This window comes from Ranitomeya imitator, chromosome 9 (assembly GCF_032444005.1).
Source record: "Ranitomeya imitator isolate aRanImi1 chromosome 9, aRanImi1.pri, whole genome shotgun sequence".
NCBI classification, from domain to species: domain Eukaryota; kingdom Metazoa; phylum Chordata; class Amphibia; order Anura; family Dendrobatidae; genus Ranitomeya; species Ranitomeya imitator.
In genome coordinates this window covers 29,550,665-29,570,124 of record NC_091290.1, presented here as the reverse complement: position 1 = coordinate 29,570,124, position 19,460 = coordinate 29,550,665, and the positions used below count along the sequence as shown (strand labels likewise).

At 48.0% G+C, this 19,460-nt stretch overlaps 1 protein-coding gene across 2 annotated transcripts in view; it reads right to left on the bottom strand.

Annotated features, from left to right (window-relative positions):
- Positions 1-19,460, bottom strand: part of PACS1 (phosphofurin acidic cluster sorting protein 1) — a 106,119-nt gene that overhangs the window by 64,708 nt on the left and 21,951 nt on the right. For both annotated transcript variants that reach the window (XM_069740244.1, XM_069740245.1), the window contains exons 8-15: positions 14,382-14,441; positions 6,763-6,917; positions 6,580-6,673; positions 6,084-6,146; positions 5,515-5,609; positions 1,561-1,678; positions 1,360-1,461; positions 796-902 (exon numbers count right to left, since the gene is read on the bottom strand). In XM_069740244.1, the coding sequence (XP_069596345.1) occupies positions 796-902; positions 1,360-1,461; positions 1,561-1,678; positions 5,515-5,609; positions 6,084-6,146; positions 6,580-6,673; positions 6,763-6,917; positions 14,382-14,441 (794 nt within the window). The remainder of the gene's footprint in view (positions 1-795; positions 903-1,359; positions 1,462-1,560; positions 1,679-5,514; positions 5,610-6,083; positions 6,147-6,579; positions 6,674-6,762; positions 6,918-14,381; positions 14,442-19,460) is intronic.

Below are 19,460 nucleotides of genomic sequence, written 5' to 3'. Positions count from 1 at the left end.
AATTTAACAGATTTTTTTTACATTTTGAAGAGTGATACTCCATCAGATTATGTATACTTTCATGCAGAATATTCTTCATTCATTTATTTCCCAAATGCAAAGTGAAGCTATTTCTCCAAATAGGTCTTTATTAAAAAAAATTCCACGAACTGGCTGCTACAGAGTCAAAGTTTTATCTAGGTGACTGTTCTGCAAAATTAGTTACAATCCCATCAATTCCTGACGTCTCTTTGTTCCCCTCGCCTCTCAGTTAAAGATAGCAGCAGGGATAGAAAAAGGCTTGAACGCAAGTCTTATGAATGGAGAAAGTATCTACAGTCTCAGGGAGGGCAGAGAAAGCAGACTATCGGCAAGGAAGAAAGCAAATGAAGAGTAAATATGTGCTGTAGAGAAGTTGTGCTGATATATAATCTAAAGAAAACGGCAGCACCCTGGATACACACAGAACTTACATCCAGCCTATATTACTGAGAGAGGAGTGGCTCTCCCAGCAATATAGGCTGGATGTGAGATCTGTGTGTACAAGAGAACAATCGGAAACTTGGATCAGGCTACAAGCTGCAAATCAGGAAGGGGTCTGAAAACTTACATTTACATGAATGAAGGAATCAAAAATGAAGCTTAGTTCAATTTTAATACCAAAAAGAAATAAAAGATTGATTTTTGTCAACTTTGCATAGCGTTTATATATAATGGCTCAAGGTCAGTTCAATTAAAAAAATTTAAAAAAAAAGAGAGAAAAAAAAAAGACTTATGTTAATGAACATTTAAACTGTTTTGCCGTCATATACTTACTGTCTCTGTATTCGGGTCAGCACTGCGGTCAGAGCGCACTGTACATCGGAAGAACAGGATATACATACACACGGCTTATGCTGCTGCTGAAAAAGACTGGAGATAAACTGAAAGACAAAAAGAAAAGGATGGAGAACAAAGCTACGTAAGAAAAGAAATGAGAGATGAGCGGATCGTTTCAGAAAATAGACTCTTGTTTATATCTTGTTTTTATAAATTAAATTTTTTTTTTTACATTCTATCACATCACTATCTGTACGAAAAATAAATAGGAATATTGGAATCTTCACACTGGCCACTGGGGTGATTTTAGATCAATACTTCCTGCTCTTTACAGAGGGCTTTTCAGAATTCTCATTATCATCACAGACAAGTGTAACTGTATATATTCTGGTTTACAATGACCAGTACATATACACAGATCCACCAATCACAATAGGCAATGTCACAGCTTTGCCTGCTCACCCTTCCCTTTATAATGACACACGCTCATTAGAAGCTTCATTACAAAAGATAGCGTCGGAGTCAGTCTGTTGCTGCTCATGTACGTGTGGCTTATATCACCTGTCCTTGCCAATCGGAGGTGTGCACGATGAATATCGTTTCTGGAAGAGACTGATCGGAGAGGTTCTGATTTAACTGGTCTAGTAAGATCTTCCGTGGAATCTGCGATAAATGACAGAAATCAGACTTTTTATTAGATTGCCAAAGCCATAATTAATCGTAATCATATTTAGCCGAGAGCAGGAGGCGACCAACTAGTACCTGTGTCTGTCCGGCGTCTGCGGCCCGCTCACTCTCTGTGCTCTGGGTTCTCTCGGACATTCCTTTGTTAGTGGGTCTTTCTTTGACCGAGACGCTCCTCTTACTTTGAGGTGTCACACTTAAAAGGAAAAATGTCATCTTAACTTATTCACATTAAAAGGCACCTGTTGCTTGAGTCATGCTGCCAAAACCGCGGTCGGGATGGATCGGAGCCTGGCCAGAAATATTTGTCTCGGAAGCACTCAGAGACTATATAGTCAAGAGTATCCGGCTGGAGACTATAGGGAGAATACTAGACTAGTCCAGCACCGCTCCTGACCCGACTCGCCCCACTCTGCTCCAGGTGATTGACAGGTTTCTCCTGTGTGTATATCGGAAGAGACTTGTCAATCACTTGAATCGGCACTGGGAGTAGCCGATCTCGGGCAGTGCTGGACTAGTCTTGTTTCTCCGTATAGTCACAGATCAGCTCACCAAACTAGATTTTCTCTGAAATGCCAAAGTGTTTCAGAGAAAAATGTACCAGGCAGCAACCGCGTGGAGCCAGGCAGCAACCGCGTGGAGCCAGGCAGCAACCGCGTGGAGCCAGGCAGCAACCGCGTGGAGCCAGGCAGCAATCGTGTGGAGCCAGGCAGCAATCGTGTGGAGCCAGGCAGCAATCGCATGGAGCCAGGCAGCAACCGCATGGAGCCAGGCAGCAACCGCGTGGAGCCAGGCAGCAATCGCGTGGAGCCAGGCAGCAATCGCGTTGGGCCAGGCAGCAATCGCGTGGAGCCAGGCAGCAATCGCGTTGGGCCAGGCAGCAATCGCGTGGAGCCAGGCAGCAATCGCGTTGGGCCAGGCAGCAATCGCGTGGAGCCAGGCAGCAATCGCGTGGCGCCAGGCAGCAATCGCGTGGAGCCAGGCAGCAATCGTGTGGTGCCAGGCAGCAATCGCGTGGATTCAGGCAGCAATCGCGTTGGGCCAGGCAGCAATCGCGTGGAGTCAGGCAGCAATCGCGTGGCGCCAGGCAGCAATCGCGTGGAGCCAGCCAGCAATCGCGTGGAGCCAGCCAGCAATCGCGTGGAGCCAGGCAGCAATCGTGTGGAGCCAGGCAGCAATCGTGTGGAGCGAGGCAGCAACCGCGTGGATTCAGGCAGCAATCGCGTGGAGCCAGGCTGCAATCGCGTGGAGCCAGGCTGTCATCGTCTGGAGCCAGGCTGCAATCGCGTGGAGCCAGGCAGCAATCGCGTGGAGCCAGGCAGCAATCGTCTGGAGCCAGGCAGCAATCGCGTGGGGCCAGGCAGCAATCGCGTGGAGCCAGGCAGCAATCGCGTGGAGCCAGGCAGCAATCGCGTGGCGCCAGGCAGCAATCGCGTGGAGCCAGGCAGCAATCGTGTGGTGCCAGGCAGCAATCGCGTGGATTCAGGCAGCAATCGCGTTGGGCCAGGCAGCAATCGCGTGGAGCCAGGCAGCAATCGCGTGGCGCCAGGCAGCAATCGCGTGGAGCCAGCCAGCAATCGCGTGGAGCCAGCCAGCAATCGCGTGGAGCCAGCCAGCAATCGTGTGGAGCCAGGCAGCAATCGTGTGGAGCCAGGCAGCAACCGCGTGGATTCAGGCAGCAATCGCGTGGAGCCAGGCAGCAATCGCGTGGAGCCAGGCAGCAATCGCGTGGCGCCAGGCAGCAATCGTGTGGTGCCAGGCAGCAATCGCGTGGATTCAGGCAGCAATCGCGTTGGGCCAGGCAGCAATCGCGTGGAGCCAGGCAGCAATCGCGTGGCGCCAGGCAGCAATCGCGTGGAGCCAGCCAGCAATCGCGTGGAGCCAGGCAGCAATCGTGTGGAGCCAGGCAGCAATCGTGTGGAGCCAGGCAGCAACCGCGTGGATTCAGGCAGCAATCGCGTGGAGCCAGGCTGCAATCGCGTGGAGCCAGGCTGTCATCGTCTGGAGCCAGGCTGCAATCGCGTGGAGCCAGGCAGCAATCGCGTGGAGCCAGGCAGCAATCGTCTGGAGCCAGGCAGCAATCGCGTGGGGCCAGGCAGCAATCGCGTGGAGCCAGGCAGCAATCGCGTGGAGCCAGCCAGCAATCGCGTGGAGCCAGCCAGCAATCGCGTGGAGCCAGGCAGCAATCGTGTGGAGCCAGGCAGCAATCGTGTGGAGCCAGGCAGCAACCGCGTGGATTCAGGCAGCAATCGCGTGGAGCCAGGCTGCAATCGCGTGGAGCCAGGCTGCAATCGTCTGGAGCCAGGCTGCAATCGCGTGGAGCCAGGCAGCAATCGCGTGGAGCCAGGCAGCAATCGTCTGGAGCCAGGCAGCAATCGCGTGGGGCCAGGCAGCAATCGCGTGGAGCCAGGCAGCAATCGCGTGGAGCCAGGCAGCAATCGCGTGGAGCCAGCCAGCAATCACGTGGAGCCAGTCAGCAATCGCGTGGAGCCAGCCAGCAATCGCGTGGAGCCAGGCAGCAATCGTCTAGAGCCAGGCAGCAATCGCGTGGGGCCAGGCAGCAATCGCGTAGAGCCAGGCTGCAATCGCGTGCAGACAGGCTGCAATCGTGTGGAGCCAGGCAGCAATCGTCTGGAGCCAGGCAGCAATCGCGTGGGGCCAGGCAGCAATCGCGTGGAGCCAGGCAGCAATCGCGTGGAGCCAGGCAGCAATCGCGTGGAGCCAGCCAGCAATCACGTGGAGCCAGCCAGCAATCGCGTGGAGCCAGGCAGCAATCGTGTGGAGCCAGGCAGCAATCGTGTGGAGCCAGGCAGCAACCGCGTGGATTCAGGCAGCAATCGCGTGGAGCCAGGCAGCAATCGCGTGGCGCCAGGCAGCAATCGCGTGGAGCCAGGCAGCAATCGTGTGGTGCCAGGCAGCAATCGCGTGGATTCAGGCAGCAATCGCGTTGGGCCAGGCAGCAATCGCGTGGAGCCAGGCAGCAATCGCGTGGCGCCAGGCAGCAATCGCGTGGAGCCAGCCAGCAATCGCGTGGAGCCAGCCAGCAATCGCGTGGAGCCAGGCAGCAATCGTGTGGAGCCAGGCAGCAATCGTGTGGAGCCAGGCAGCAACCGCGTGGATTCAGGCAGCAATCGCGTGGAGCCAGGCTGCAATCGCGTGGAGCCAGGCTGTCATCGTCTGGAGCCAGGCAGCAATCGCGTGGAGCCAGGCAGCAATCGTCTGGAGCCAGGCAGCAATCGCGTGGGGCCAGGCAGCAATCGCGTGGAGCCAGGCAGCAATCGCGTGGAGCCAGCCAGCAATCGCGTGGAGCCAGCCAGCAATCGCGTGGAGCCAGGCAGCAATCGTGTGGAGCCAGGCAGCAATCGTGTGGAGCCAGGCAGCAACCGCGTGGATTCAGGCAGCAATCGCGTGGAGCCAGGCTGCAATCGCGTGGAGCCAGGCTGCAATCGTCTGGAGCCAGGCTGCAATCGCGTGGAGCCAGGCAGCAATCGCGTGGAGCCAGGCAGCAATCGTCTGGAGCCAGGCAGCAATCGCGTGGGGCCAGGCAGCAATCGCGTGGAGCCAGGCAGCAATCGCGTGGAGCCAGGCAGCAATCGCGTGGAGCCAGCCAGCAATCGCGTGGAGCCAGTCAGCAATCGCGTGGAGCCAGCCAGCAATCGCGTGGAGCCAGGCAGCAATCGTCTAGAGCCAGGCAGCAATCGCGTGGGGCCAGGCAGCAATCGCGTAGAGCCAGGCTGCAATCGCGTGCAGACAGGCTGCAATCGTGTGGAGCCAGGCAGCAATCGCGTGGAGCCAGGCAGCAATCGCGTGGAGCAAGGCTGCAATCGCGTGGAGCCAGGCAGCAATCGCGTAGAGCCAGGCTGCAATCGAGTGCAGACAGGCTGCAATCGTGTGGAGCCAGGCTGCAATCGTGAAGCCTGACTCCGATGCATGCTGCATGTTATTTGGGCAGCATGAATCAGCCAACATGTTCCCTTTAAAATGTTTATTTTTTCTGAGTAATCAAGATAAGCATTGCAAGTATCCTCATACCTGGGACTTTTCACAGATTTTGATTTCTCAGGAACGGAAAAAGTGATAGATTCGGAAAGCGTGTCTACGTCTTGTGATATATCCAAAGATACATCCTGTAACGGGGCAAGAAATAAAGCAGATTACCTATTTGTCACAAAAGTGTCTGGCATAACAGTTATAGCGAAGTGAAACACCTTTGTGACGTGTGTCGCACATGTAAGTTGCCGGATGGGTGCGAGCTGTGTCATACAGCCGGCACCTGCCTGTAACTGCAGTGATCCGAGCCAACTATGCCTTAGATGCAATCGTCAATAGTGACCGAGGCATCTAAGTGGTTAGATAGAGGGGAATAGAGAGGATCCTTCGCTGTCGACACCCGAATTGCAAAAAAAGATTCTCAGCCCCAAATACATGCATTTTAAAAAAAAGGTAAAAATATGCCCAAAAGGTGATCAACCCTTTTCTATCCCCAAGCGCAAAATATTGCAGATAGAATGATTTTTCTGAGTTATAAACGTGAACATTTATTACGTTGTTGAATTCCATGATGCAGAATTTGCGTGTAAGAACGGCTCGGCCAACTCTACCTGACTGATCGTGTCCATTGAATCGTCCTGTCTGGGGATTTTGACATCGACTGAAAGATCTCCCTACGAAATAAACAAAGGTAAAAAAAAATAAAAAACGGACACGTTGGGTGCCGTCACTTATCATATTTTTAATTTAAAAGGAGTATTCACATCTCCAAGATCTTATCCCAATATGTTGTAGGTGTAGTAATAATAAAAATATTAGCAAATACCTCCATTTAAAAATGTAGTATAGTTCTTCTGATTTGCTATGTCACTTAACCCATGTGCAGGCATTACAGTAGCTTAGGTATCCATGGTTATGACCACTCATAGTGACAGTTAGTGAATGTAACCATGGATACCTAAGCTACTGCATGGCGTAAGTGACATAGCTAATCAGAAAAACTATACTACATTTCTAATTGGAAGTATTTGTTAATATTATCACATATTATGATAGGATCTTGTTGATGGGAATCCCTCTTTAACCTTTCTCCCGCCAGGTACTCACCGGGCTGCTCATGTCTCTTCCTTGGCTTCCTTTGCTGTTCAGACTTCCGATTTCGGTCTGTGAACTGGACTGAGAAACTCCCTCGAAGAACGGTCTAAGACAAAGGCCGGCAGTGGTGTCAGTGCAAAGGACAAAATACCGATACGCTCAGATGGCAACGCGTACCGGCGGCACGGCCCCTACCTAAGCTTTGGTTTCGGAGTGCTCAGGACGCTCTCGCTTTCCTCTAACTCCGGGCAGCTGTCACTCGGGTTGAACATTTCTAGACTGTCGTATAAATCATCCAGATCTTCTTCCCGAATCTCGTCCCGTGAAACGTGATCCAGGCTGAATCCGACCTGGAAAAGAAAAATGATCCTTAAATAGGAGAGTGGGGCAAACGTCCGCGCTCGGGTAAACCATCAAAAGACGGGAAGCTTAATATTTTGTTTTGGATTTGTGTCTTTTTTTGCATCGATTGGGGAGTTTGATCTTCTGACCATGTGGGGTCATCGTGGCGGGGCCGGACCCCAATCGGAGGACAGCGGGGCATTTGCTCCTAGTCTGATGTTTATGGACGCGGCGGTTTGTCGCTTTCCCATGGTGACAGTTCTGTGCTGTGTGGATGTGTGGTTCTTCGGATGTTGTGTCGGTCTGTGCCTGGTGGAGGGCCCCGAGTGGTCTCGGGGGCTTGCGGTTTGTTACCATCTTTTCAGTTGGCCATTGAGGGGTGTCGACCAGTGAGGACTCTCAATTCTAAATATTTTCGTAACTAATTGGAAACCCAAACAAATGTTACTCCCACAGGGGGAAATGTAATAAAAAAAAGAGATGTACGTCTATTATTCCCATTTAGTCTTATATTTTCCATTTTCCCTATTCCCTCTAATTTAGAGGTGGTGTATACCTCTACAATAGAAAATTATTCAAAGACTTTTATATTATATTTTTATTTTATAGCCCTGTCTCTGAGCTGTTGCTAGGGACAAACATATCTCGTTGGACACATTCTGGCTTCAAATCTATGAACCTGTGTTCGCCCCTCCCTTTTGTTATTTACTTTCATCGATGGATTCACATTTTTTAATTTATTTGTTTGAATTCATTATGATTTAGCTTTGTCTACTCATTCTCCACCACTAGATCACCAGGCTTAACGTGCCGCTACAGGCAGTCCAAGTTTTTGGCAAGGGTGTCTATGATGCCCATATTGTTTTTTTAAAAATGTACCCCCCTTGGGGAAATGTTTGTTATCCCATACACTTAGTGCATGGGCATTACAAGTGTAGGAGACCCGCTCCTTTAAATTTGGCCTAGGTTTTAATGAGGCCTTCCACCACTAGATCACCAGAGTTCACGTGTTCGGTGCTGCTACAGACAGTCAATTTTTGGCAAAGGTGTCTATGATCCCCAATAAATATTTTTTTTTAAATTTACCCCCCATGGGGAAATGTTTGTCAGCCCATGCACTTAGTGTATGGGCATTACAAGTGCAGGAGACCTGCTCCTTTAAATTGGGCCTATTTTTTAAACCCCTTTACCCCCAAGGGTGGTTTGCACGTTAATGACCGGGACAATTTTTACAATTCCGACCACTGTCCCTTTATGAGGTTATAACTCTGGAACGCTTCAACGGACCCCAGTGATTCTGACATTGTTTTCTCGTGACATATTGTACTTCATGATAGTGGTAAAGTTACTTGAGTTTATTTGTGAATAAAACGAAAATTTTGAAAATTTCGCAATTTTACAACTTTGAATTTTCATGCCCTTAAATCACAGAGATATGTCACACAAAATACTTAATAAGTAACATTTCCCACATGTCTACTTTACATCAGCACAATTTTGGAACCAAATTTTTTTTTGTTAGGGAGTTATTTTTTTTTTAGAGACCACATCTCACTTTGAGGGGTCTATATGATAGAAAATACAGAAGTGTGACACCATTGTAAAAACTGCACCCCTCATGGTGCTCAAAACCATATTCAAGAAGTTTATTAAATGAACATTTAACTTTTTTTCAAAAAAAAATTACTTCTGATCCAATTTGTTTTATTTTACCAAGGGTAACAGGAGAAATTGGACGCCAAAAGTTGTTGTATTATTTGTCCTGAGAACGCCGATACGCCATATGTGGGGGTAAACCACTGTTTGGGCGCATGGCAGAGCTCGGAAGGGAAGGAGCGCCGTTTGACTTTTCAATGCAAAATTAGCTGGAATTGAGATAGGACACCATTTCTCGTTTGGAGAGCCCCTGATGTGCCTAAACATTGAAACCCCCCACAAGTGACACCATTTTGGAAAGTAGACCCCCTAAGGAACTTATCTAGATGTGTGGTGAGCACTTTGAACCCCCAAGTGCTTCACAGAAGTTTATAATGTAGAGCCGTAAAAATAAAAAAATCTTATTTTTTTTTCACAAAAATGATTTTTCGCCCTCATTTTTTATTTTCCCAAGGGTATCTGGAGAAATTGGACCCCAAAAGTTGTTGTTCAATTTGTCCTGAGTACGCTGATACCCCATATGTGGGGGTAAACCAATGTTTGGGCCCATGGCAGAGCTCAGAAGGAAAGGAGCGCCGTTTGACTTTTCAATGCAAAATTGGCTGGAATTGGGATGGGACGTTATGTCTCGTTTGCAGAGCCCCTAATGTGCCTAAACATTGAAACCCCCCAAAAGTGACCCCATTTTGGAAAGTAGACCCCTAAGGAACTTATCTAGATATGTGGTGAGAACTTTGAACCCCCAAGTACTTCACAGAAGTTTATAATGTAAAGCCTAATGGGAAAATGGAAATAAATACTTTTAATTTTATTATTTTCCCCTAAGGCGGTGATAATGGGGGGGGGGTTTGATTTACTATTTATAGCGGGTTTTTATGTCAAGTTTTTATGATTGGCAGCTTCTGAGAGCTATAATTTTTCCATATTTTGGTCCACAGACTCAAGTGACCTCTTGTTTTTTTGCGAGACGAGTTGACGTTTTTATTGGTATAATTCGGGCACATGACATTTATTGATCGCTTTTTATTCAGATTTTTGTTAGGCAGAATGAACAAATACCAGCAATTCGTGAATTTCGTTTGGGGGGGGGGGGCGTTTATACCGTTCCGCGTCTGGTAAAATTGATAAAGCAGTTTTATTCTTCGGGTCAGTACAATTACAGCGATACCTCATTTATATCATTTTTTAATGTTTTGGCGCTTTTATACAATAAAAACTATTTTATAGAAAAAATAATTATTTTTGCATTGCTTTATTATGAGGGCTATAACTTTTTTATTTTTTTTGCTGATGATGCTGTATGGCAGCTCGTTTTTTGCAGGACAAGATGACGTTTTCGGCGGTACAAAGTTTATTTATATCTGTCTTTTTGATTGCGTATTATTCCACTTTTTCTTTGGTGGTATGATGATAAAGCATTGTTTTTTGCCTAGTTTTTATTTATTTATTTTTTTTACGGTGTTCACTGAAGGGGTTAACTAGTGGGACAGTTTTATAGTTCGGGTTGTTAAAGGGAACCTGTCACCCCGTTTTTTCAGATTGAGATATAAATACTGTTAAATAGGGTCTGCACTGTGCGTTACTATAGTGTATGTAGTGTACCCCGATTCCCCACCTATGCTGAGAAATACATTACCAAAGTCGCCGTTTTCGCCTGTCAATCAGGCTGGTCAGGTCGGGTGGGCGTGGTGACATCGCTCTTTTCTTCCCCAGCTTTCCGTTGGTGGCGTAGTGGTGTGCGCATGTCCAGAGTTCCGAATCCCCTGCGCGCACGTGAAGCAAAAGCGCGCGTTCTGCGCTATTGCCCCTCTCATCGGTGGGGGCGGCCATCTTCCTGGGGCCGCGCGTGCGCAGATGGAATGCTCTGCTGCACGGGGCTTCAGGAAAATGGCCGCGGGATGCCGCGCGTGCGCACAAGAGATCGCGGCGGCCATTTTCCCAAAGCCGAGTTTGCATCTCGGCTTTGGGAAAATGGCCGCGATCTCTAATGTGCACGCGCGGCATCCCGCGGCCATTTTCCTGAAGCCCCGTGCAGCAGAGCATTCCATCTGCGCACGCGCGGCCCCAGGAAGATGGCCGCCCCCACCGATGCAAGGGATTACAGCGCAGATCGCGCGCTGTGTCTTCACGTGGGCGCAGGGAATTCGGACCTTGGACATGCGCACACCACTACGCCACCAACGGAAAGCTGGGGAAGAAAAGAGCGCTGTGAACACGCCCACCTGACCAGACCAGCCTGATTGACAGGCGAAAACGGCGACTTTGGTAATGTATTTCTCAGCATACATGGGGAATCAGGGTACACTACATACACTATAGTAACGCACAGCGCAGGCCCTATTTAACAGTATTTATAGCTCAATCTGAAAAAACGGGGTGACAGGTTCCCTTTAAGGACGCGTCGGTACTAAATATGTGTACTTTTATTGTTTTTTTTATTTACATAAAGAAATGTATTTATTGGAACAATATATTTTTTTTTTACTTATTTAGGACTTTTTCAAATTTTTTTTTTTTTTTACTTTGTCCCAGTGTGGGACATCATGTTATAGTGTCAGATTGCCGATCTGAAAGGCACTGCAGGAGACTTGCTGGCGCCTGCTCTGAGCAGGCGCTTGCAAGCCACCTCCCTGCAGGACCCGGAAGGAGCCCCGCGGCCATCTTGGATCCGGGGCCTGCAGGGACGAGGACGGAGGAGATGCTCGGAGCAACGCGATCACATCGCGTTGCTCCTAGGGTCTCAGGGAAGCACACAGGGAGCCCCCTCCCTGCGCGATGCTTCCCTATGTTTGATCGCAGTGTTCCGGGGGTTAATGTGCCAGGAGTGGTGGGTGACCGCTCCTGGCACATAGTGCCGGGTGTCAGCTGTGATAGTCAGCTGGCACCCGGCCGCGATTAGCCGTGCTCCCCCTGCTGAACACGTAAGGCGTACTATCCCGTCGGTGGTCATACAGGCCCATACCACCTCGACGGGATAGTACATCTAATGTCAGAAAGGGGTTAATGAGTCAATTTTTCGGCAAGGGTGTCAATGATCCCAATGAAATATTTTTTACAAATGTACCCCCATGGGCAAATGCTTGTACAGCAATGCACTCCATTACTACTCTCAGAGACCCACACCCCTACATTGGGCCTACTTCTTAACTCAGTTTCCAACAATATCTCTTCCTTACCTGCCACTAGATGACCAGGGTGAATGTGCTCTGTACTGTTATAGGCCGGTGAATTTTGGGCAAGGGGGCTGTGATGGCACGATTTTATTTATTTAAAAAAGTACCCCCCATTGGGGAATTGTTTGTCAGCTCATGCACTCCATTACAAGTCTCAGAGACCCACACCTATACATCGGGCCTACTTTTTATCTCGGTTTCCTGCAATGTCTCTTCTTTATCTCCGACTACATGACCTGGGTGAACGTGTTCTATACTGTTATAGGCCACAGAATTTTGGGCAAGGGGGGCTGTGATGGCAATCGTATACTTCTAAAAAAGGTACCCCCATTGGTGAAACCACATCCTTGTTGGCAAAGACTTCATAACATTTGTGTACCTTAAAGGGAACCTGTCACCCCCAAAATGGAAGGTGAGCTAAGCCCACCGGCATCAGGGGCTTATCTACAGCATTCTGGAATGCATTCTGTAATGCTGTAGATAAGCCACCGATGTATCCTGAAAGATGAGAAAAGGAGGTTAGATTATACTCACCCATGGGCGGTCCCGGTCTGGTGGGTGTCACGGTCCGGTCCGGGGCCTCCCATCTTCTTACGATGACGTCCTCTTCTTGTCTTCACGTGTTGAGGGCAGAGCAAAGTACTGCAGTGCGCAGGCGCCGGGAAAGGTCAGAGAGGCCCAGACCCTGCGCACCGTAGTACTTTGCTCTGCCCTCAAAAGGGCCGGAGCCGCAGCGTGAAGACAAGAAGAGGACGTCATCATAAGAAGATGGGAGGCCCCGGACCGGACCGCGACACCCATCGGACTGGACCGCAGCGGGACCTCCCCTGGGTGAGTATAATCTAACCTCTTTTTCTCATCTTGCAGGATACATCGGGGCTTAGCTACAGCATTACAGAATGCTGTAGATAAGCCCCTGATGCCGGCGGGCTTAGCTCACCTTCGATTTCGAGGGTGACAGGTTCCCTTTAAAGAGCTCACTTGAAAAGCTCCTTTTTGTGTTGCCTGGTTACTCACATTGGACACAATACACTTCATGTAAATTTGATAAAGCAATGCTGTTAGTTTGGCTCAGTAGTTCATTACAAATATTTCTTTGTCTACTATATTAGTTTCTCTCCTTGAGAGCCATAACTTTGGCTGCATCAAATATACAAATGGCGAATATACAAATGGCGATTTGGAGTGCAGATTGAAATATACCAAATGTATTCAGACAATTGCATAGCTGCATTTCTTGTAAAACACTTACAGATGTGACAGACAATGCTCATAGTGACACAATCTTGATAAATGTTTGTTTATTCACTTCACAAACAGTTCTAAGCTTCTAAATGTTTGTTGTTTGTCATTGTAAAACATTAAGGTTTACTGAACCTCTGCCTGTGGTGGTTTTATCTAAATCCTCTTGGCGTTTATATTCGAGGGGTGTATGGCCCCTCGTCATGATATCTCAGTTTCATCCGACCTTGACAGCTGGCCACTTGAAGGGCTGGGTGAAACTAGAGTTACTACATAGTGTAAATTACTATATAAGACCAGAGAAACATGACTAAGACAGATGCAAAAACTTGGGTACCTGTACATGTACAGTGTGCTCGTGCCTGCATAATTGGGGACGCCCATGCAGTGTAGGTTATCTCCCAGGGATTCTCACCCAACCGCCTCCAAGACTTCTCCCGAATATCCCCCATCCTCTAGAATTCTTTGCCCCAACACGTCTGACTATCAACCACATTCAGATCCTTCAGACGGAACCTGAAAAGCCATCTCTTCAGGAAAGCCTACAGCCTGCACTGACCCCACTGCCTCCTCATCACTACCGAAGCTACCGCCTCACCAACACCGGAGCTCCTACAACCCTCAACCTACTGTCTCCTTCCCCATAATCCTGTAGAATGTAAGCCCGCAAGGGCAGGGTCCTCGCCCCTCTGTATCAGTCTGTCATTGTTAGTTTTGTTTACTGTAAGTGATATCTGTAATTTGTATGTAACCTCTTCTCATGTTCAGCACCATGGATTCAATGGTGCTATATAAATAAATAAATATTTTCTCGAATCTGTTCAACAGCTGCATCACATGCAGGGATTTTCTAACAAACCCTCCATGTGTTGCTGCTGTCAAACAGCCATGAGACATGCAGCCGCGAGGACTCGGAACATATTTTTCAAGCACACCCTTATCCGAGCATGTTCGATCATCACTACGCTGTAGCCAATCGCAGTGCTCGGCGGCTCTGCCCAACTTAATGGCATATGCCACCGATTTGCTGCAGCGCTGTCAACGTGATGTCAGCACTGCATACAATAATAGACACAGCAAGCCGGGGCAGAGATTAAGTTCTAGACCTGGGGAGGGTGAGTAAAGAACAGCCTATTTCTGTATCAGGGGGATAGCGGTTTTCCAAAATCAGAAAAACCCCTTTAAATTTAGCCTCGAATAATATGAATGACTGCAAAACACTTGTCTACAGGATAGGAGCGAGACGTCCGGACGAGGGCATGCAGCTTCTCTGACTACTCTTACGGTATTTCTTGGGTGTCATGGCTTCTACTGTTACAGGATCCTTAATGGATAAAGCAGGAGTTATGGCCTGTGTGACAAATCAGACAAATAAGTACATAAATGACTCCACGGATTTACCTCCTCGGAGACTTTGAATCTGTTCAGCAGCGACTTCAGCTTCTGCTTTATGTTTGGTTGCTAGAATAGAGAGTAAAGGGAAATAGAAGGAACGTCAGATTACCAATATAATTCATGCTAAATTGTAACTAGGCAGGAAGACACAACATATATTAAATTATTCTGTGTAATTAGCCGAGTGCCACAACGTCACCCACCCGACTGCTAAAGACGCATGGACTTCGTAGCATTATATATATACAGTGGGGCAAAAAAGTATTTAGTCAGTCAGCAATTGTTATGGCTGGCAATCAGGCAACACAGCGTGCAGTAATCAGCGCACATACAGAGATCTGGCAATAACCAAAAACAATAGGACGAGCTCTGAGACGTGGAATCTCCGTAGACTGCAGTACCTGATCTATCCTCACACAACTATAAGCAGCAGTGGATTGCGCCTATCACTACCTATGCAACTCGGCACTGCCTGAGGAGCTGACTAGCCTGAAGATAGAAATACAAGCCTGACTTACCTCAGAGAAATACCCCAAAGGAATAGGCAGCCCCCCACATATAATGACTGTTAGCAAGATGAAAAGACAAACGTAGGAATGAAATAGATTCAGCAAAGTGAGGCCCGATATTCTAGACAGAGCGAGGATAGCAAAGAGAACTATGCAGTCCACAAAAAACCCTAAAACGAAAACCACGCAAAGGGGCAAAAAGACCCACCGTGCCGAACTAACAGCACGGCGGTGCACCCCTTTGCTTCTCAGAGCTTCCAGCAAAAGATAATAGCAAGCTGGACAGAAAAAACAGAAAACAAACTAGAAGCACTTATCTAGCAAAGCAGCAGGCCCAAGGAAAGATGCAGTAGCTCAGATCCAACACTGGAACATTGACAAGGAGCAAGGAAGACAGACTCAGGTGGAGCTAAATAGCAAGGCAGCCAACGAGCTCACCAGAACACCTGAGGAAGGAAGCCCAGAGACTGCAATACCACTTGTGACCACAGAAGTGAACTCAGCCACAGAATTCACAACAGTACCCCCCCCTTGAGGAGGGGTCACCGAACCCTCACCAGAACCCCCAGGCCGACCAGGATGAGCCACATGAAAGGCACGAACAAGATCTGGAGCATGGACATCAGACGCAAAAACCCAGGAATTAACTTCCTGAGCATAACCCTTCCATTTGACCAGATACTGGAGTTTCCGTCTAGAGACACGAGAATCCAAAATCTTCTCCACAATATACTCCAATTCCCCCTCCACCAAAACAGGGGCAGGAGGCTCCACAGATGGAACCATAGGTGCCACGTATCTCCTCAACAACGACCTATGGAATACATTATGTATGGAAAAGGAGTCTGGGAGGGTCAGACGAAAAGACACCGGATTGAGAATCTCAGAAATCCTATACGGACCAATAAAACGAGGTTTAAATTTAGGAGAGGAAACCTTCATAGGAATATGACGAGAAGATAACCAAACCAGATCCCCAACACGAAGTCGGGGTCCCACACGGCGTCTGCGATTAGCGAAAAGCTGAGCCTTCTCCTGGGACAAGGTCAAATTGTCCACTACCTGAGTCCAGATCTGCTGCAACCTGTCCACCACAGAATCCACACCAGGACAGTCCGAAGACTCAACCTGTCCTGAAGAGAAACGAGGATGGAACCCAGAATTGCAGAAAAATGGAGAGACCAAGGTAGCCGAGCTGGCCCGATTATTAAGGGCGAACTCAGCCAACGGCAAAAATGACACCCAATCATCCTGGTCAGCGGAAACAAAACATCTCAGATATGTTTCCAAGGTCTGATTGGTTCGTTCGGTCTGGCCATTAGTCTGAGGATGGAAGGCCGAGGAGAAAGATGGGTCAATGCCCATCCTACCACAAAAGGCTCGCCAGAACCTCGAGACAAACTGGGAACCTCTGTCAGAAACAATATTCTCAGGAATGCCATGTAAACGAACCACATGCTGGAAGAACAAAGGCACCAAATCAGAGGAGGAAGGCAATTTAACCAAGGGCACCAGATGGACCATTTTAGAAAAGCGATCACAGACCACCCAAATGACCGACATTTTTTGAGAAACGGGAAGGTCAGAAATGAAATCCATCGAAATATGTGTCCAAGGCCTCTTCGGGACCGGCAAGGGCAAAAGCAACCCACTGGCACGTGAACAGCAGGGCTTAGCCCTAGCACAAATTCCACAGGACTGCACAAAAGCACGCACATCCCGTGACAGAGATGGCCACCAGAAGGATCTAGCAACCAACTCCCTGGTACCAAAGATTCCTGGATGACCGGCCAGCACAGAACAATGAAGTTCAGAGATAACTTTACTAGTCCACCTATCAGGGACAAACAGTTTCTCGGCCGGACAACGATCAGGTTTATTAGCCTGAAATTTCTGCAACACTCTCCGCAAATCAGGGGAGATGGCAGACACAATGACTCCTTCCTTGAGGATACTCGCCGGCTCAGATAACCCCGGAGAGTCGGGCACAAAACTCCTAGACAGAGCATCCGCCTTCACATTTTTAGAGCCCGGAAGGTACGAAATCACAAAATCAAAACGAGCAAAAAATAACGACCAACGGGCCTGTCTAGGATTCAAGCGCTTGGCAGACTCAAGATAAGTAAGGTTCTTATGATCAGTCAAAACCACCACGCGATGCTTAGCACCCTCAAGCCAATGACGCCACTCCTCGAATGCCCACTTCATGGCCAGCAACTCTCGGTTGCCCACATCATAATTACGCTCAGCAGCAGAAAATTTCCTGGAAAAGAAAGCACATGGTTTGAACACTGAGCAACCAGAACCTCTCTGTGACAAAACCGCCCCTGCACCAATCTCAGAAGCATCAACCTCGACCTGGAACGGAAGAGAAACATCAGGTTGACACAACACAGGGGCAGAAGAAAAACGACGCTTCAACTCCTGAAAAGCTTCCACGGCAGCAGAAGACCAATTAACCAAATCAGCACCCTTCTTGGTCAAATCGGTCAATGGTCTGGCAATGCTAGAAAAATTACAGATGAAGCGACGATAAAAATTAGCAAAGCCCAGGAATTTCTGCAGACTTTTTAGAGATGTCGGCTGAGTCCAATCCTGGATGGCCTGAACCTTAACCGGATCCATCTCGATAGTAGAAGGGGAAAAGATGAACCCCAAAAATGAAACTTTCTGCACACCGAAGAGACACTTTGATCCCTTCACAAACAAGGAATTAGCACGCAGTACCTGGAAAACCATTCTGACTTGCTTCACATGAGACTCCCAATCATCTGAGAAGATCAAAATGTCATCCAAGTAAACAATCAGGAATTTATCCAGATACTCATGGAAGATGTCATGCATAAAAGACTGAAACACAGATGGAGCATTGGCAAGTCCGAACGGCATCACCAGATACTCAAAATGACCCTCGGGCGTATTAAATGCCGTTTTCCATTCATCTCCCTGCCTGATTCTCACCAGATTATACGCACCACGAAGATCAATCTTAGTAAACCAACTAGCCCCCTTAATCCGAGCAAACAAGTCAGAAATCAATGGCAAGGGATACTGAAACTTAACAGTGATCTTATTAAGAAGGCGGTAATCAATACACGGTCTTAGCGAACCATCCTTCTTGGCTACAAAAAAGAACCCTGCTCCCAATGGTGACGACGATGGGCGAATATGTCCCTTCTCCAGGGACTCCTTCACATAACTGCGCATAGCGGTGTGTTCAGGTACGGACAAATTAAATAAACGACCCTTAGGGAATTTACTACCAGGAATCAAATCGATAGCACAATCACAATTCCTATGCGGAGGTAGGGCATCAGACCTGGACTCCTCAAATACACCCTGAAAGTCCGACAAGAACTCTGGGATGTCAGAAGGAATGGATGACGAAATAGACAAAAATGGAACATCACCATGTACTCCCTGACAACCCCAGCTGGTTTCCGACATAGAGTTCCAATCCAATACTGGATTATGGGTTTGTAGCCATGGCAACCCCAACACGACCACATCATGCAAATTATGCAGTACCAGAAAGCGAATAACTTCCTGATGTGCAGGAGCCATGCACATGGTCAGCTGGGCCCAGTACTGAGGCTTATTCTTGGCCAAAGGTGTAGCATCAATTCCTCTCAACGGAATAGGACACCGCAAAGGCTCCAAGAAAAATCCACAACGTTTAGCATAATCCAAATCCATCAGATTCAGGGCAGCGCCTGAATCCACAAACGCCATGACAGAATACGATGACAAAGAGCACATTAAGGTAATGGACAAAAGGAATTTGGACTGTACAGTACCAATAACGGCAGAGCTATCGAACCGCCTAGTGCGTTTAGGACAATTAGAAATAGCATGAGTAGAATCACCACAATAGAAACACAGTCTGTTCAGACGTCTGTGTTCTTGCCGTTCTACTTTAGTCATAGTCCTGTCGCACTGCATAGGCTCAGGTTTACTCTCAGACAATACCGCCAGATGGTGCACAGATTTACGCTCGCGCAAGCGACGACCGATCTGAATGGCCAAGGACATAGACTCATTCAAACCAGCAGGCATAGGAAATCCCACCATTACATCCTTAAGAGCTTCAGAGAGACCCTTTCTGAACAAAGCCGCTAGTGCAGATTCATTCCACAGAGTGAGTACTGACCACTTCCTAAATTTCTGACAATATACTTCTACATCATCCTGACCCTGGCATAAAGCCAGCAGATTTTTCTCAGCCTGATCCACTGAATTAGGCTCATCGTAAAGCAATCCCAGCGCCTGGAAAAATGCATCAACATTACTCAATGCAGAATCTCCTGGTGCAAGAGAAAACGCCCAGTCCTGTGGGTCGCCGCGCAAAAAAGAAATAATAATCAAAACCTGTTGAATAGGATTACCAGAAGAATGAGGTTTCAAGGCCAAAAATAGCTTACAATTATTTCTGAAGCTCAGGAACTTAGTTCTGTCACCAAAAAACAAATCAGGAATCGGAATTCTTGGTTCTAGCATCGATTTCTGATCAATAGTATCTTGAATCTTTTGTACATTTACAACGAGATTATCCATTGAGGAGCACAGAGCCTGAATA